This window comes from Dipodomys ordii, unplaced genomic scaffold, assembly GCF_000151885.1.
Source record: "Dipodomys ordii isolate 6190 unplaced genomic scaffold, Dord_2.0 Scaffold62, whole genome shotgun sequence".
Classification (NCBI taxonomy): Eukaryota; Metazoa; Chordata; class Mammalia; order Rodentia; family Heteromyidae; genus Dipodomys; species Dipodomys ordii.
Window position 1 is genome coordinate 7,870,384 of NW_012267278.1, and position 17,149 is coordinate 7,887,532.

The 17,149-nt window shown below is 34.2% G+C and overlaps 1 protein-coding gene across 1 annotated transcript in view; it reads left to right on the top strand.

The window, feature by feature from the left end:
* The window catches only part of Ascc3 (activating signal cointegrator 1 complex subunit 3), a 233,091-nt gene that overhangs the window by 85,280 nt on the left and 130,662 nt on the right, over positions 1-17,149 (top strand). Inside the window, exon 14 of the mRNA XM_013022420.1 lies at positions 9,364-9,498. Within this exon, the coding sequence (XP_012877874.1) occupies positions 9,364-9,498 (135 nt within the window). The remainder of the gene's footprint in view (positions 1-9,363; positions 9,499-17,149) is intronic.

Below are 17,149 nucleotides of genomic sequence, written 5' to 3' on the forward strand. Positions count from 1 at the left end.
AAAAAAAAAAAAAAAAACAGAACATGGAAGTAAAACTGATAGATCCAGCTCTCTTTCTGCCATCCAAAGAGCACACTTCTCCCACACTACAACCTAATGACAACTCCTCTGACAAAGAGAACGTATTTCTTATATATTCTGAGGCTACCAGAAGAAACTGTAAGGAAGTTTAACTCTAGTCATTAAGAAAAAAAAAAAATGGGGCTGGGAGGTTGGCTCAGTGGTAAAGTGTTTGCCTCATATGCATGAGGCCCTGGGTTTGATTCCTCAGCACCACATAGGCAGAAAAAAAGCTGGAAGTGGCGCTGTGGCTCAAGTGAAGAGCTGAGGGACAGCGCCAGGCCCAGAATTCAGCCACCATGACCGACCAAAAAAAAAAAAATTAAGGAATTAATGATTCTTTTCCCCTTAAATTGTAGTCTATGCATATTAAATCACATTTTAAAATCTGAGTCCTTAATGATTTTTATTTCATATGAAAAATATCTTAAAGACAGCATTTGCTAAAACATAATTACATTATTTTGTCATTGTACATATTAAAGCATCATGAAAATTATCCAATCTTAAATGTTTGTTTACGGGTTGGAAAACAATGTCTTTTATTGTACTCAAAGTCAAATATTTAATGACTTGGGAAATGAGACCAAAACCTTGACCTGCTTGCTATCCTTAGTGTGCTATTTCCCTCCCCCCTACAGACACACTTAATAAGTAATATTTTTATTTAATCTGTTATTGTCCTGAAAAGAAAAGAAAATGCAGATGTATGTTAGTCTATAGCCCACAGAAAAATCTGTAGCATTTCAATGCTTTTCAGTTATGAGGTTCCTTTTTTCAGTGTAGTCCTTTTAGAAAAATATATGTTCTTTCAGTTACTAAAATGTTTAACTTTTTAAGATTGCATGACATATAATGATGCTAAATGCAAGTTTCTAAGTAACTAGAGTTGATGTTCAAATTGAGACATCCTTGGAAATGTAGTCATATTAAACTGTACAATCAAGCTAAGAACACTTTATTCATGAAACATACCTAAATTTAAACCAATTATTTCATGCCTGAATTTAAGAAAATTATCTTGCTTGAAAAAAAATCTAAATTTTAGTATTAAAAAGGTATAAAGAGTACTAAGGATATAGCTCAGTGATGGAACACTTGCCTACATTCAGAAAGCTGTGGGTTCAGTCTCTAGCACCAGGGAAAGAAAGAAGTGGAGTATAATGAATATGTAATATCTGGTGCTCATGGTTCCCAACTATATTCTTATGTATTTGGGAGATTTGAACAAGGAAGATAGCAGTTTGAGGCCAACCTGGACAGAAAAGTTACCAAAAATACTTCTCAACCCATAGCTGAGAGAAGTTACTTGGGAGTATGAGATCAGGAAGATTACAACTCCATACTAGCCTATGAAGATAATTCTTTGAATGTCCATCTCAGAAGAAGAAGTTGGTAGTATTGAAAGGTCATCCAAACAGGGAGCCTAAAATAAGCATGTTGTGGTCCAGGTACCCTCTTTTTTTTGACAATGGCATAGTTTATTTGTGGTCCAGATACTGTCTTTTCTTGAAAAATGACATAATTTCATTTTCTTCACCTCTGAATGGGTACTCCATTATGGATATTTAAAATCTTATCTTTATCCATACACTGCTTGTTGTGTATATAGGTTGATTTTCTAGATTGACTATTGTGAATAGTGCTGCAATAATCATGAGTATCCAGATATCTCTATAGTATGTTGACATATATTCCTTCATATATATCCAAGGACGGTATAAGAGAGTCATGTCATACTTGTTTTTTTTTAACTTTTTGAAAAATAACTTTTTTTTTTTAGTTTTGTTTTATTTGGATATTGCTGTGTGTATAGCTCAGCCTGGCCTAGATCTTACCTTGTAGACCAGGCTGGCCTTCAACTTGTGGTTTCCGGATTCTATCTCCTCTGTATTGGCATTAAAGGTAGGCACCGTAACACCTGGGTTATTTATAGCTTTTGAAGAAGTGTCCTACCAATAGTGTATAAAAGTGCCTTTTTCTCCACACCCTAACCAACATTTCTTATTTCATGCTTATTTTGAGAATAGCTATTCTTTACTGGAATAACATGATATCTCATTGTAGTTCTAATTTGCATTTCATTAGTGGCTAATGATATTAGTATTTCATTTGTTGGACATTTTATTCTTTTGAGAAGTGTCTATTGAGATTGTTTGCTTGCTGTTTTTTGATTTTGGGGTTTTTTTGGTCAGTCATAGGGCTTGAACTCTGGGCTTGGGCGCTGACCCCACGCTCTTCAGCTCAAGGCAAGTACTCTGATTTGTCTAGTGGTTTATTGGAGATAAGAGTCTCATGGACTTTCCTGCCTGCCCAGGCTGGCTTTGAACCGTGACCCTCAGATCTCAGCCTCCTGAGCAACTAGGATTACAGGCTTGAGCCAACGGTGCCTAGCCTACTTGTTTTTGTTTAAATTAGATCATGTGGTGGTTTTAGTTTCATTTCTTGTTCCGTGTGTGTGTATGTGTGTGTGTGTGTGTGTGTGTGTGTGTGTGTGTATTCTGATTATTAATCTTTTTCCAGATGAATAGTTGGCACATATTTTCTCCTCCCTGCATATATTTTCTCTTCTTCACTCAGCTGATTATTTCTTTTACTATACAGAAGCTGTTTAGTTGATGTAACCTCACACAACAATTTTTGCTTTTATTTACTCTGTCTTGGCAGTTTTATCCAGACAATAACTGCCTGAACCAAAGATTTGTTGTATTCTCTTGTATTTTTTTTTACTAGTTATGTAATGTCAGACTTTACATTTGGATCTTTAGTTGGTACTTTTATGTAGAAAGAGAGAGGGGTGTGATTTTATCATTCTTCTGCAATGTATGTTTTGTTTTTGTCAAGAATCACTTTCTTATAGATACCATTGTTCCATTTGGCTTAGTTTTATGCCAATTCATTTTTATTACTGTGCCCCTGTAAGAAGTCTTGAAATTAGCTATCATGATCCCTCCAGTTCTGTTTAAGTTTGTTTTGGCTATTCAGGGTTTTCTGTGTTTCCATATGAATTTTAGGATGGTTTCTTCTCATTTTCTGAAGAGTGTTATTAGTATTTTGGTTGGAATTGCATTGACTCTGTCAGTTGGATCTGACAAATCTCCAAGAAAAGCAGTATAGAAAGGAGTACTTATTTGGCTCAGAGGTTTGGACATTTCAGTGCATCAAGGTAGAGAGGGCATAGTAGAGCAAAGCAACTCATCTCATGGTGGCTGGAAACATAGAGAGAATGCTCTAACAAGCTTTTTCTTTTTTTCCATTTCATTCCATCAGTATATAGGTTAATACAACCCCTTTTCAGGATGTACCTTCTACCCTTAATCTCTCTAAAACCTGCGTACACTTAGTCAGAGAGGTGCTTTATTAATCTGGACACTAATCAATATAATCAAGTTGATAAATTAAGATTTACCATCACAGGAAGGCTTTCTGCTTTTTTGTCATCTTCAATTTCTCTTATCAGTTATTTCTAATTTTATGTTGGAAATCTTCAATTTCCTGGGGTGTTCCTTTTTTTATATATATGTTTTATTTTAAAAAGACTGTACAGAGGGGTTACAGTTACATGAGTAAGGTAAAAAGTACATTTCCTATTGAGTTGGTACCTCCTCTTTGGTTTTTCCCCTACCATCCCTTCCTTCCTCACTTCCCCAACTTCTCCCTCTCCCCCTCTGCCAAGTTGTAAAGTTCGTTTTCAACATAGTGTCTTGTACATCTCATTGATACAATGGGTCAACCTATATCCTATTTCAGCATTTTGTTATGCGATTGCATGAAACTGCAGACCTTCTATGTGGTAAGGACATAGCTAGCAAGATCAATAGAAAGCCCACGGGTGGGGAGAAGATCTTCACTAGCCATACAATAGATAATGGTCTCATATCTAAAATATACTTAGAACTCAAACAAATACCCCAACAAAAATCCTCAAAGAAACAACTGCCTGATAAACAAGTGGGCTAAAAAAGAGAAACTTCTCTAAAGAGGAAATAAGAATGGCCAGTAGCTCAACTTCTCTAGCCATGAAAGAAATGCAAATCAAAACAACATTGAGATTCCACCTCACCCCAGTTAGAATGGCTATAATCAAGAACTCTAATAGCAACAGATGCTGGAGAGGATGTCGACAGAAGGGAACCTTACTGCATTGTTGGTGGGAATGTAAACTTGTTCAACCACTTTGGAAAGCAGTATGGAGGTTCCTCAAAAGACTCCATGTAGAGCTCTCCTATAACCCAGCAATCCCACTTTTGGGCATTTACCCAAATGATCACAAACATGGGTGTACTAAAGCTACCAGCACAACTATGTTTAACACAGCATTATTTACCATAGCTAAGATATGGAACCAACCCAGATGCCCCTCAGTAGATGAATGGATGGAGAAAGTGTCATTCTTTCTGATGGAGGCATAGAATATATTCTGCCCCATTTCTTAGGGGTTTTCTTTTGATCAATTTTCATAGTTTGTTTTTTTAAGCTTTTGTGTGTGTGGATGAGCTGTCTTTCTTAATTTCTTATCACGTTCATCATTAGTTTATCATAAAAATGCCATTGATTTTTTTGTGTATTGTATGCTGTAACTTCTCTGAATTAATTTATCAGTCCTAATAATCTTTTAGTAGAGTCACTAGAATGCTTTATTTATGTGTATCAGCAGTGTCTTATCCTCCTTAATAAATTTGATTAATGTGGTTTATTTTTAATGTATGTAGCTTGGTTTTGAAACTATCTTTGACTCCAGAGTCCAGAATTTTAGAACACTGTGTGTGTCTGTGTGTCTGTGTGTGTGTCTGTGTAAATCTGAGGTTGAACTCAGGGCCTAGTTGTTGTCCCTGAACATTCTTTTGCTTAAGGCTATCACTTTACTACTTGAATCACAGAGGAATCTAGAAAGATGAGAGTAGAATAGGAATTTTAATGTTTAGATTCCTCATTTACTTAACAAGCCAATGTGTTAACTGGTTTTGTGTGGTGTGAGATACGCACATTCATATGAAAGCAGAATTAATATTCATAGAGGTTTTAATTTTAACCCTCATAGCCTGTTCTGTGTGCATTTAGTCATTGAGAATAAATTAATTTACTTATTTTTATTATATTGATAATGGTGTTAATATCAGCTGTAACAGATTTTTCTCAAAGATTCCTGGCAAGAGTAGTTCTATCTCCTTGGGACTTGTTGGAAATCAATTTCTTGCTGCCTTAGAGCTAGTTAGAAAGGAATAAGGGAAAAGGAATAGCAACTCACCCAAACAAAGCTCTCAGAAATGTGAGAGTCATTCCTTTGCGAAATGTATTGTTTTCCCTTGCATCCTTTGAGTCTTAATCATCATCCTGGAATATGTAGTCATTTCATTTGAATTATTGGAGAAATAAGAATTGAAGAGATTAAATAACTTATTCCAAATCACACTGCTATTTGGTAATATTCTAAACTATAATACTTGGTTTTTTTTGGTATGTCCCTTTGTTCCTTTTGAGTTAAGTGTTCTTGTTTTTTAATAATTATGTAAGCTTTTATTCATTATTTTAGCCAGCATTTTGTGTGAAGAATACTTTTTGATGAGTCAGAAATCTGATTTCACCAAACATTATTAAACTAAATGGCTTAACTAAAAATATAAATGTAAAGTCTTTTTTTAAAATATAGCCAAGCCAATATCAAATAAAAGCATTGATAGTTTTGTCCAAAAAATTTAAGCTCGTCATCTGTATTGACTCTAATCTTATGTTTTCATATCATTTTGATGCCTTAACTATTTATATCAGTTACTGAAAAATTTATAAAAAATTTTCAGTTCTCTTTTCAATTTTTTGTTATCTGTAAGTAGTACAAAGGAGCTACTATTCAATACATCTGTTTATGAAGACAAAGCTTCTTTAATCTGTTACCCTTTTCATCATCCCTCCCAACCTTATGTGTTTTTTAATTAGGTAGGATTTGATTAAACTTAAACATTGTATTCTTTTCTCCTCTTCCTGTCTTGATTCATTTACTCCTTTTCCTTGATTTCACCCTCTACCTTTGGACTACTTGTTTTCATGTACTCATTTTGTTGGGCTGTGAGTTAGCCTTTCTAAGGAATTACACCATTTGAATTCTTGCGGGAAAATAATGTATTTCTCAGGGTTTTTTTAATTTTCAAATGCTAAAAACAAAGAGTTTACAATTACATAAGTCAGGCAAAGAATACATTTCCTTTTGGATAATGTCACCCCTTCCTTCTCTCTCCTAGTTTGTCCCTTCCCTACTACCTACAAGTTACACAGTTCATTTTTAACTTTGCGTCCAGTGAATACTATTGCTTCATTTGTTCACACTTTGTCTCTCCATTTCTGTGTCTTCCCTTACACTCCCAAAGGCATACAGACAAACAAGAAAAAAAGAAAAAAATAGTAAAAAATAAATAATAAATAAAATCTCTTGTTTCTACTTCATAGAGTTCATTTCAGTAAACATTATTTACAGTAATTGTGCCTTTTTTTCAGATTACTTAAGCCTTTATGACTATCCCAGAAATATTTGAATAAGTTAGTAAACGAATAAAAATATAACAAACACATTTTAGTTACAGTTTTTGCACAGTTTAACATTAGGGAATGATAAGGTTTTGTAGGTAATCAATTTTGTTTTTAGATAAGAGAAAAAAAAGTCTGCCCTGTCAAAGTCACACTTGAAATGCCCCAGTCTTTTGCCAGAGATAGGTAGACTTTGACAGATTTTTTGATTGGTGAAACTTCAGCAAGGCTTTATGGCTAATAGAATTTTCCATCTTACTTAGTATTAAATAGCTTTTGCCAGTAATTATGAGAATATCAGTATTTGAACTTAAATAATAGGTGAATATATTCCTTTATTCAAGTCAGAAAATCTGTCAAGATCAGATTTTATTTTCTTTGGCTTTATGTAGAGAAAACAATACATTTTTAAGTTCCTATAAAACTTTATGAGCTGAGGAGGTGGGAGGGAAGGAATGGTAAGGGAAAAACAAAAGAGGAGGCAACAAGGCTGGATAAGAAATGTACTCATTACCTTGCTCATGTGACTGTAACCCATCTGAACAGTATTTTCACAATAAAAAACTTAATCACATTAAAAAAATAATGAAATACCATTTTTCTAGTCTTTATAAAGATTCTTTCAGCCAGGAATATAAATAAGAATAAAAGAAAGGAGTGATTAGTGGCCCATATTTGTTGCCTGTTCAATGATAGAGTTTATGACTAGTATACAGAAGATTCAGTCATCAGCTCTACCCTTAGCTACTTCCCACACTCCTTTCTGTCTGTATTGGTATTTATATTTATTTTAATATATGGCAAAATAAACTCATCACCAAATAAGTTAAAGTTTTGATAAAATATAAAATCTCAGGCTTTAATACCTCAATGACTGATTAATTTGTATTTAATTTCTTCAAATGACTGATTAATTTGTATTGAATTTCTTCAAATGACTTTGTATGCTATTTTTCTCTTCTCTAAACTCATTGAGAGATTTTCTTTGAGGTATTTCTGGTTTTCTCCAGATTATCTGTTCATCTTTATAAGAATATTAGTTACGGGTCTGGGAAGGTGGCTCAGTGGTAGAGCACTTGCCTTGCATGCATGAAGCCCTGGGTTCGATTCCTCAGCACCACATAAGCAAAAAGAAAAAAGCTGGAAGTGGCGCTGTGGCTCTAGTGGTAGAGTGCTTGCCTTGAGCTGAAGGACAGAGTTCAGGCCCCATGACTGGAACCAAAAAAAAAAAAGAATATTGGTTGCCGGGCACTGGTGGCTGATAAGAGGATTTACTTCAGGATGAATTTTAATTAGCACTTTTCTTGGATAGGTTTATAGACTCAGTTAGTTTTGTATTCCTGACTAAATACCTGAAACAATTAATTTTAAAAGGGAAAGGTTTCTTTTGGCTTGTGATGTCAGTTCATGCTTGGTATGTTTTAGAGTGTATGGCAAAGCAGCTCATAATGATATGGAGCCTGTGATAGAAGAAAGCTGCTCACCTCATGTTCTTTGGAAAGCAAAAAGATGAGAGGAAAAGATCAGCAACCCACCTTCCCTTTGAGGACTTGCCACCAGTAACAGACCTCCCACTAGTGCTCTACTTATTAAAGTTTTCATCACCTTCCAATATGGAGACTAAGTTTTTAACAAATGGCCTTGTGAGGAACATTTAAAATCTACACTATAGCATTTTCCTATTGGCTCCAAATGCTCATATCTGCCAAACCATGCAAAGTGCATTCAGTCCACCTCCAAGAATCCCTACATTTCAATCATTGTAGCATTCCTCAAAAGTCCTAAGCCAAATTCTTCAAGTCCCAAGGTAGACTATGCTGGGTGTCCCTATAAAAATTAAAATAAAATAAACACATACTTTCAAGCCATAATGGCATAGGGTAAACGTTCCCATTCCAAAGGCAAGAATAAGAAATAATGTGGAGGAAGCAGACCAAAGCAAGACTGAAATCTTGAAGGACAGACTTTAAATCCTCAATCTTTACAATTGTCTCCCAGCACACATTGTAGGGGATGTGGGCTCACAAAGCTAGAGTGGTCATCCTTCTTTGGTTTTGCTGGTTGCAGCCCACCAAGGCTACTCTTTCCGGCTGTCTTGCATGCTGCCTGCAGTTTCTCTAAGTAGGGACACTCACACAGTGTAAATGCAACTGGAGACAATAAAAGAAAGGAGTGATTAGTGGCCCACATTGGCTGTCTGTATGTGCCTTCTTTCCTGCAAGATGTTTCTTCTTTGGTCTCCACTTGGCCCAATAATTACTTCAACCACATCCTTTGCAAAGAGCCATTACTTTGATAAAAATAATGTACTTATCTGTATGAACAAACTTTTTCCAAGTGTACATGATGTGAATGTAAACATCATGAATCATGTCTTAAAATAGATATCATTACACTTGTTACACTCTAAGTATACTCTAAATTTTATAGAATTTTTTATAAATCAACTTGTAGGCTTAATAAAGATGTTATGAAATTTTGTTTGATATATACTTTCTAAAATAAAAATGGTAGAGAATTTATGAATTAGACATTCTGTTTTCAAAAATTAGTAATTGTTTTTTATTTTTAATATATATTTTATTGTAAAGATACTGTACAGAGGGGTTGCAGTTACATGAGCAAGGTAATGAGCACATTTCCTATCAAGCATTGTTACCTGCTCGTTTGTTTTTCCCCTACTATCCTTTCCTAGTAATTGTTTCTATAGGATGATTTTTCCAAAGTATTAAACTACAATTTAATGAGCTGTATTTTTATATAAACTGCTTTCCTTATTTTTAGGTGATGGTGTTTGTACATGCTCGGAATGCCACTGTCAGGACAGCTATGGCTCTAATAGAAAGAGCAAAGAATTGCGGCCAGATTTCCTGCTTTTTACCCACCCAAGGACCTGAATATGGACATGCAGAAAAACAGGTAAGATGCAAATAATAACAACGTGTCAACAACTAGCACCCTCAGAGGGCCACATGTAGCAGATATAGTAGATATTAAAGGTCTACCATCTATATAATTTTAAGAAATCAGTTTTACAGATTTATTAACTTTCTCACTGCATAATTTTTCATTAGCGCTTCCATCCATATGGTTCTAAGTGAAGTACTGTTCCTAATGTTAAAAAAATTAGTTAAAATATAAAATACACTTAAATGTCATCAACTAGGTTAACATCTAGAATAAATACATAAATTTTAAAGTTCTCAGTTTTAACTCCTAAGATTTATATTGATAGGTATAATCTAAATAAGCAAAAGTTCTTTTTAAGAATGTAAAGGAATCCTAAGAACAGAGGTATGAAATCAGCTTTCTTACTACTCTTCATATGCCCTAAGGACTAAAGAGCCTGGGGAACACCTCATCCTTGTTAGGAAAGCAGAATCTTTAGTCCCACCTCAAGTTTACCAAATAGGAGTCCTTCATTCAGATTCCCAGGTAATTTTACACATTACAGTTTAAGAAGAATTGATTTGGGTAATTTGAGTATTAAATATCTTAAGCTTCAGTTATTTCAATACAATAATGATTTTGATCAAGATTGCATAAACTCAGGTTATCACTCACTCTATTTATAAGACATATAAAAATAGTTCTGCTAATTTCTCAAAACTAATCCTTTAAATTCTTTCCATTAAGTTTCATCTAAATTCAGGGGAAGGAGATTATACAAACTATAATCTTACAGCCAAGGTGGGCATGCTTTTCTAATTAAATTTTTATTAGTACTTAGCCAAACCCTTTCCTTTGTTGTCTCTGACTTCTTTCTTGTACTACAGGAGAATTAAGTAGTTCTGACAGATTATGTGTCACTCTGTCCCTTTAGAGAAAAGGTATGCAGACTCCAATTTAAAACTATGAAAGTAAATTAAAAATCACAAGGTATAACTATTCACTGAATAGCTACTTCGAGACATTATGTTGTGCATTTTCACATGATTGGCTTATTATAGTATAATTAATTACCCTTACTGCACTGTGAATTCACCATTTTGTTTTGACATATTAAGTTCTGACTGTACTAAGCTGATGATAGTTGTTTTGAGCATTCTCTTTCAATTTAGAGTTACAAAATATGTTCATTTTTTATTTCATAATTTAACATCTATTTTACTCTTGTGTTCTTGCAGTTGTTTATCAGTCCTACATGAGAGTTTTTGAAAAGTTTTGGTATTCATGAATCTTATTTCTTTTACAAATTAAAAAAAAATTAAATAATTCTGTTTTAAGCTAAGTCTTGAGAGCCACCTTGTGGATTCCTGGTTATTTCATACCCCTCAGTTCCAAGAACTCTTTCCTTTCTAGATATTTTATAATTATTATTTAATTTTATATAATGTGGAATACTTACATATTGCTTAGTAATGCCAGTCATTGCTTTTATTGGGAATATATCTTATTCAAACCCTACAACAACCTATGATGGAATTTTCTACTGTTATTACACCTCTGTATTCCATATCTGTAATTCAAGTATGGCATCAAATATTCTCAAACATATTGTTATAATTTATGTAGAGACATTTTGAGATTGTGTTTGTTAAAGGAACTGTTACCAAACACTAATTTATAGTATAGGTACTGAAAAAGTATTGGAAATTAGAAGTTTTAATAAAGTTGGATAAGGTTCGAAATCCCTAGTCATTTTTACCTGCTGTTACATTTTTTATTATACTTGACTTTTATTCTAATTGCTTTTGTTCTTGTAAGGCAGGCATTATCATTGATTTTATCTGATCACTTTTCTATCCTTTAAAGATTACTACCCCCCAATAAAAGGTCCATTTTATAAATAAAGTGAAATGGAGACAGTAGGTAATTTTGCTAGTGACTCTGTCTGTTACATAGTAAAGCATGATTTGAGCCAGTCTGGCTCCTAAGCCCATAGTTTTCATGATGCTATACCCCATTTCTTCAGAAGCAAACAAATAAAATACAACGTGGGTGGGACTTGTTTTCTGGTAGAATCAGTACTTAAGTTTAAATTCAGAACCCCACCATTGAACTACAACCCTAACCCTTCAAATCTGGGACTTTCTAAAACATTTAGTGCAAAGTCTTTTTTTTTTTTCCAGTAAAACAGAAGACTGTTAAACCAAAAGATACTTTTTCTCAATGTTTTCTCAATACTCCAGAATTTATGATTTTTTTCTAGTGCTATTTTTATATTTCTCATTTGATAAAGTTCCCCTTGAATGTGAATATTAATTTCCAAGAAATTCCTAAAAAGCTATTATTGTGATGGTAGGAAATATTTTATTCCTGTGATTTTGAAAAATGGAAAATTAAATGTTTGAAACATTAAAATAAAATTAGAAAGTAAGGATGCTGTGTAGGTGCACAGAAATTTATCCTCATGGTCCCCATTAATGGAAATGTAGCTAAGTCCCTACTATGCTGCAGTGATGCTTCAACCCCAAGGGTTTAATGTAATGACTTTCTAAGTAAGGCCATTAAAAGCAGGTTTTTGCAATGTTATTCAATACAGTAACACTTCATTTGCATAACTACACTCATCTTATTATTCATATATTTATGTTTGTGTGTGTATGTACTTTCACATGTGTGAATGAATATAACAATGCAATTTCTTTATGGTTTCTTTGTCTTAGCCACAGCTGAAATGAATCTTGTAGCAATTTTATCTTAGAACTCTTCACTCTATTCCAGTCTTTAACCTCACTGTCACCCCCAGAATGGAAAAAACAACAACAAAAAAAACCCTGTATTTCCAAATTGTCCAATGAAATAAAGTAGCATGAAAAACATAAAGTGTCCCAAGAATAGTTTCAACTATGGAAATAAACTAGAGTATCTTATCTCGGGAATCCTCTTTGAGACCCAGTGGAAGAGGGCACATGAACACATGCTTTTGAGATTTCACCTTAGGTATATACACAGTTTGGAAATTTACTTTCTTTTCTATCAGAGAATTTTCTTTGTCCCTTATCAGTTCCCTTCACCTTGACAGATACTAAGCCTTGCAATCTTTTCCAAGAAAAGATGAAAAGAAAGAGTTAATTTACACCAAGCGTTTTTTGTTTGTTTGGTTGGTTTTGGTTTTTTTCTGGTCATAGGTCTTGAACTGTGGGCCTGGGCGCTGTCCATGGCTAGCATTCTACCACTTGAGCCACAGGGCCACTTCTGGTTTTCTGATGGCTTATTGGAGTCTCACGGACTTTCCTTCTCGGACTGGCTTTGAACCATGATCCTTCAGCCTCCTGAAGGAGGCTAGGATTACAGGTGTGAGCCACCAGTGCCCAAGATTTTTTTTTTTATTTTTAATTTAATTTAAATTTTCCTGGTATGGGGAGATTTGGACTCAGAGCCTCATATTCATCACTCTGCTTTTGTGCTGACAGCTGAAAATCTACAATTTGAGCCTTTTGTTGGTTAATTGGAGATGGAGTTCTATGGACTTTCTACCCAGGTTGATTTAAAACCATTATTTTCTCCAGTTTGCAACTTCCTTAATAGCTAGGATTACAGACATGAGCCACCAATGCCTGGCCAACACCAGCATTTTTATCACAAAACAATTTTTTATGTGAAACATTTTTCTGATGTTAAATGTAGCCGTCACACATAACAGTGGAGAAGTTTAAGAATCATTATTTTGAACTTTAAAACATGGCATTCAATTCTAAGTTAACATGTCAACTTTAATTCAATAGAGTGTTTCTATTCATTCAACCTGAGTGCTTTTATGAATAAGGCAAAGCTCCTATCTTTGAGACTTTTAACCATTTTCACAGGATTAGGAAGTAAATAAATATACCTATATGTGGAAAGCAAAAAGTGAAACGTGACTTTGGAAAAGAATAAATAGCTCAATAGGAATACAAAAAAGAAGTAGATTAATTTTGGCCAGTAGTCCTGGATTTCTGTGGACAGTAATAAAAGCAAAGGAAATTAAAAGGAGACAAGAAAGGCTGTAACAGAAAAGTATGGATATATTTGAAGAATAAGTATGTTCCTGGACTGGCGATGGAGGCAGAGAATTATTAGCATGTTCAAGGCTTACCTCAACAAAACAAAGATTGTTCTTCTTTTGTCTAAACATATGGAGGGTGAGGGATGTAGGTTTGGGTCAGAATAAAGGTGACTTAACTCTGTGCTTAGGCTTTTGGACTTATGTGAGTGTGAACACACTGAAGATTATTGAAAAGCTGAATTATAGACCAGATCTCAAGGCTGAAAGGGAGGATTCATTTTTCTGTAAGCAGGTGTATCCAGGGCACTGGATGAAGTTCATTCTATTGTAGTCCAGCATGTAACTCACTTTGAACAAATAAGTTTCCTTCTTAGGAAACATAGTAAGTAGCATTGGTATTTTGTCTTAATTTCTTTCCATTGTTTTTTTTTTATTTTAATTTTATTGCCAAGGTGATGTACAAAGGGGTTACAGTTACGTAAATTAGGTAGTGGGTACATTTCTTGTTGAACTTGTTATCCCCTATTTCATTTATTACTTAGTAAATTTCTACTGATGCAACTTGTGTTTTAAAATTTATTTCAAATTTTATTAAATAAATTTCTTATGAAAACAATCCATACATATTATTAAGAAACATTTTGGAAAACATGATATTGCCATGTTATTTCTCTCATTTTAAAATGTTTGAGTATGGGAAGCTTTCTGAATACAGACAGGTTAAATATTAATTTCTAGCCATAAAGGGATTTATAGACACAACATTTAAAGATCAAAAAATCACCTCTTCATAATGTGATTTTAAAACTTTTTAAGATGGTCAAATTAATAAAGTACAAGTTAAGAGGAGGTTTCTTTTTTGCTAACTAGTAAGATCCAGTAAGATCATCCTATAGTAATAAATACAAGAGCCCTTGTGGGAACCAGGATCATCTTTAAAGGGAAATGTCAGTACTGTCTTTGTCCTAAATTAATATGTATAGCTAGCATAACCAGACTAGCATATAGAAATTGACTATGGCAAGAAGTCTAATATGTATCATTATCAATTGATTGTGCTCACATAAGTCTCAAACTAGTTACAATGGTGGTCACATAGCATATATGTGAGAGTGTGAGTATATTACCAGGTACTTGTCACCGTATAAATAGACTCCTGGCAAGCTGTTTATACTGCATTAAGAAAATCATATGTTATGTCAGTCAAAAACTAGTGAAAAAAATAGCCAGATATAGTGACTGATACCTGTAATCTTAGCTGTTCAAGATACTGACATTGAGAGGAACCCAGTTCAAGGCCAGCCTTGATATGTATAGATACATATAGCTAGGTGGGTACAGTGATGCATACCTGTCAACCCAGCTAAATGGAAAGCATAAATAGGAGGATGATGGTTGAGGCCAGAACAAGCAAATAGTGGGGCCCTATTTTGAAAAATAACACAAGTAATAAAGGATATAGAAAATAAATTTATATAAGAAATGACTAGAAATTTGAAATCATTTTTCCTGGCTTTGTGTGTGTGTGTGTGTGTGTGTGTGTGTGTGTGTGTGTCAGTGAGAGAGGGAGGGAAAGAGAGAAAGAGAGCAGGGATAACATAATCATACTTAATCATGTAAAATAAGCGATCACATAAATTATGTTTCTTAAAAATCTTAAAACTAATATATGGGCTAAGATTGGTTGATTGGAATGCAGCATAAACGTGTGGGGTAACAATGAAATCTCCCCTTATATAACTAATGTAAGATATTTTTTAAAAAGTAAGCTGAATTTTGAATGTTGACAGTGGCCAGTGCCCTGGCATTAGAAAGTCATTCTCACACTTAAGGAAATTAAGAGACAGGGAGTCAAAGTGATTAAAATGTAGAGAATAATGCAGTAGCAGATAGTCACAGGGAATAACATGATCATTGTTTTGTTTGTAAAATAAATCCATATCTTGGGAATCCAGCTAGAAATGTGAATTTATTGGGAAGTATTTGGAAAATATCATTTGGAATTGGTTCATGGAATATGGAGGATTTGGAAGAAAGATTAGGAAGTTTCTGATTTCTAAAAGGTGTCTGACTACCTTACATTGCTGAGAGGGTAGCTTGGTCACAAAAAGAGGAGAATAGTAGATTGGGATCAGTTTGGAGGGAGTCATGTGTTTATTAGGACATGCTGAGTTTGAGATGCCTCTGATATTAGAGATGGAGCATAAGCGTATGGTGGAGTCTAGTGTATCAAAAGAGCATTCTAGTTTGGAGAAGGGAAGTGGATGAGTGTTAAGGAGCTTACCTACAGCTCTAAAGGAGCTTTGATATATAGCCAGGCACCAGTGGCTCACGCCTGTAATCCTAACTACTCAAGAGGCTGAGATCTGAGGATCGCTGTGCAAAGCCAGCCCGGGCAAGAAAATCTGTGAGACTCTTATCTCCAATTAACCACCAGAAAACCAGAAGTGATGCTGTGGCTCAAGTGGTAGAGTGCAAGCTGAAGAGTTTGAGGGACAGCACCCAGGCCCAGAGTTCAAGACCTGCGACTGACCAAAAAAAAAGATAATAAATAAGAAATGAATCTATAGTAAATGTTGTAAAATCTTTATATAAAATAGATATAGAATATCTATCCCAATAACTATAGAATGTCTAGTTATTTATATCTATAATATCTATATCTATCTATCTAGATAGATACATAGCCCAGCCATAAGTGAAAAGCCAAGCAAGAACACAGGAACTGGGTTCAAGCACTGATACCAGCACATGCACACATATTCACACACAAAAAGAATGCAAATAATTTAGTATAAATCAATAAAACAATGAATATGAGGTTTCTTGACATGAAATAATCTTAGATTATCCAGCTGTCTTCTGAATAGATAGATTGCAACAATGACATGTACAAGACGTTATGTCGAAAAACAAACTTTACAACTTTGGTGGGGGTCGGGGGTAAGGAGATTGGAAGGGAAACAAAGGAAGAGACAACAATGAAATACAAATATATATATATATTACTGCAAATATCTTTCTGGAAAAAAATTTGATTCTTAATCTTTTGTGCATTAGATTAATTTGAGGGGCAACTAAATAAGCTCATCAAAAAACACAGAAAGGCTTTTAACCTCACCTAGGGACATGTAAATTAAAACATGATCCAGGTCTGTGACAATGATTACAATTTAAAATGTGATATTCTACAGTAAAGCATGAAGCCACTGTAATTCTCATCATTATGGATGTAAATGTGAAGTATTACAGCCACTCTGTAAAGTTCAACATACATTTACCATATAACCATATAACAGCTCCAGTATTGCTATTTACACTAGAGAAATGAAATTATATTCTCTCAGTCTTCCTTTTTCTCTGTTGCACATGCATGTGAACACACACAGAAACATATGTATCCTAGAAACTTGGCTTATGAATACCCAAATTGGAAGTAATCCAAATTCCAGTCAATTTGAAATTAGATTACCGAACTGTGATATAGCCATCCATACCAATGAGTGCTACTCAATAATAGAAAGGAATGAAACACCAATGTATTCAGAAACTTGGGTGGGTCTTAAAGACATTTCAGCAATTTAAGCTGTGTGAAAGAAACTGGTCCAAAAAGCTTATACATTATTAGATTCAATTTAT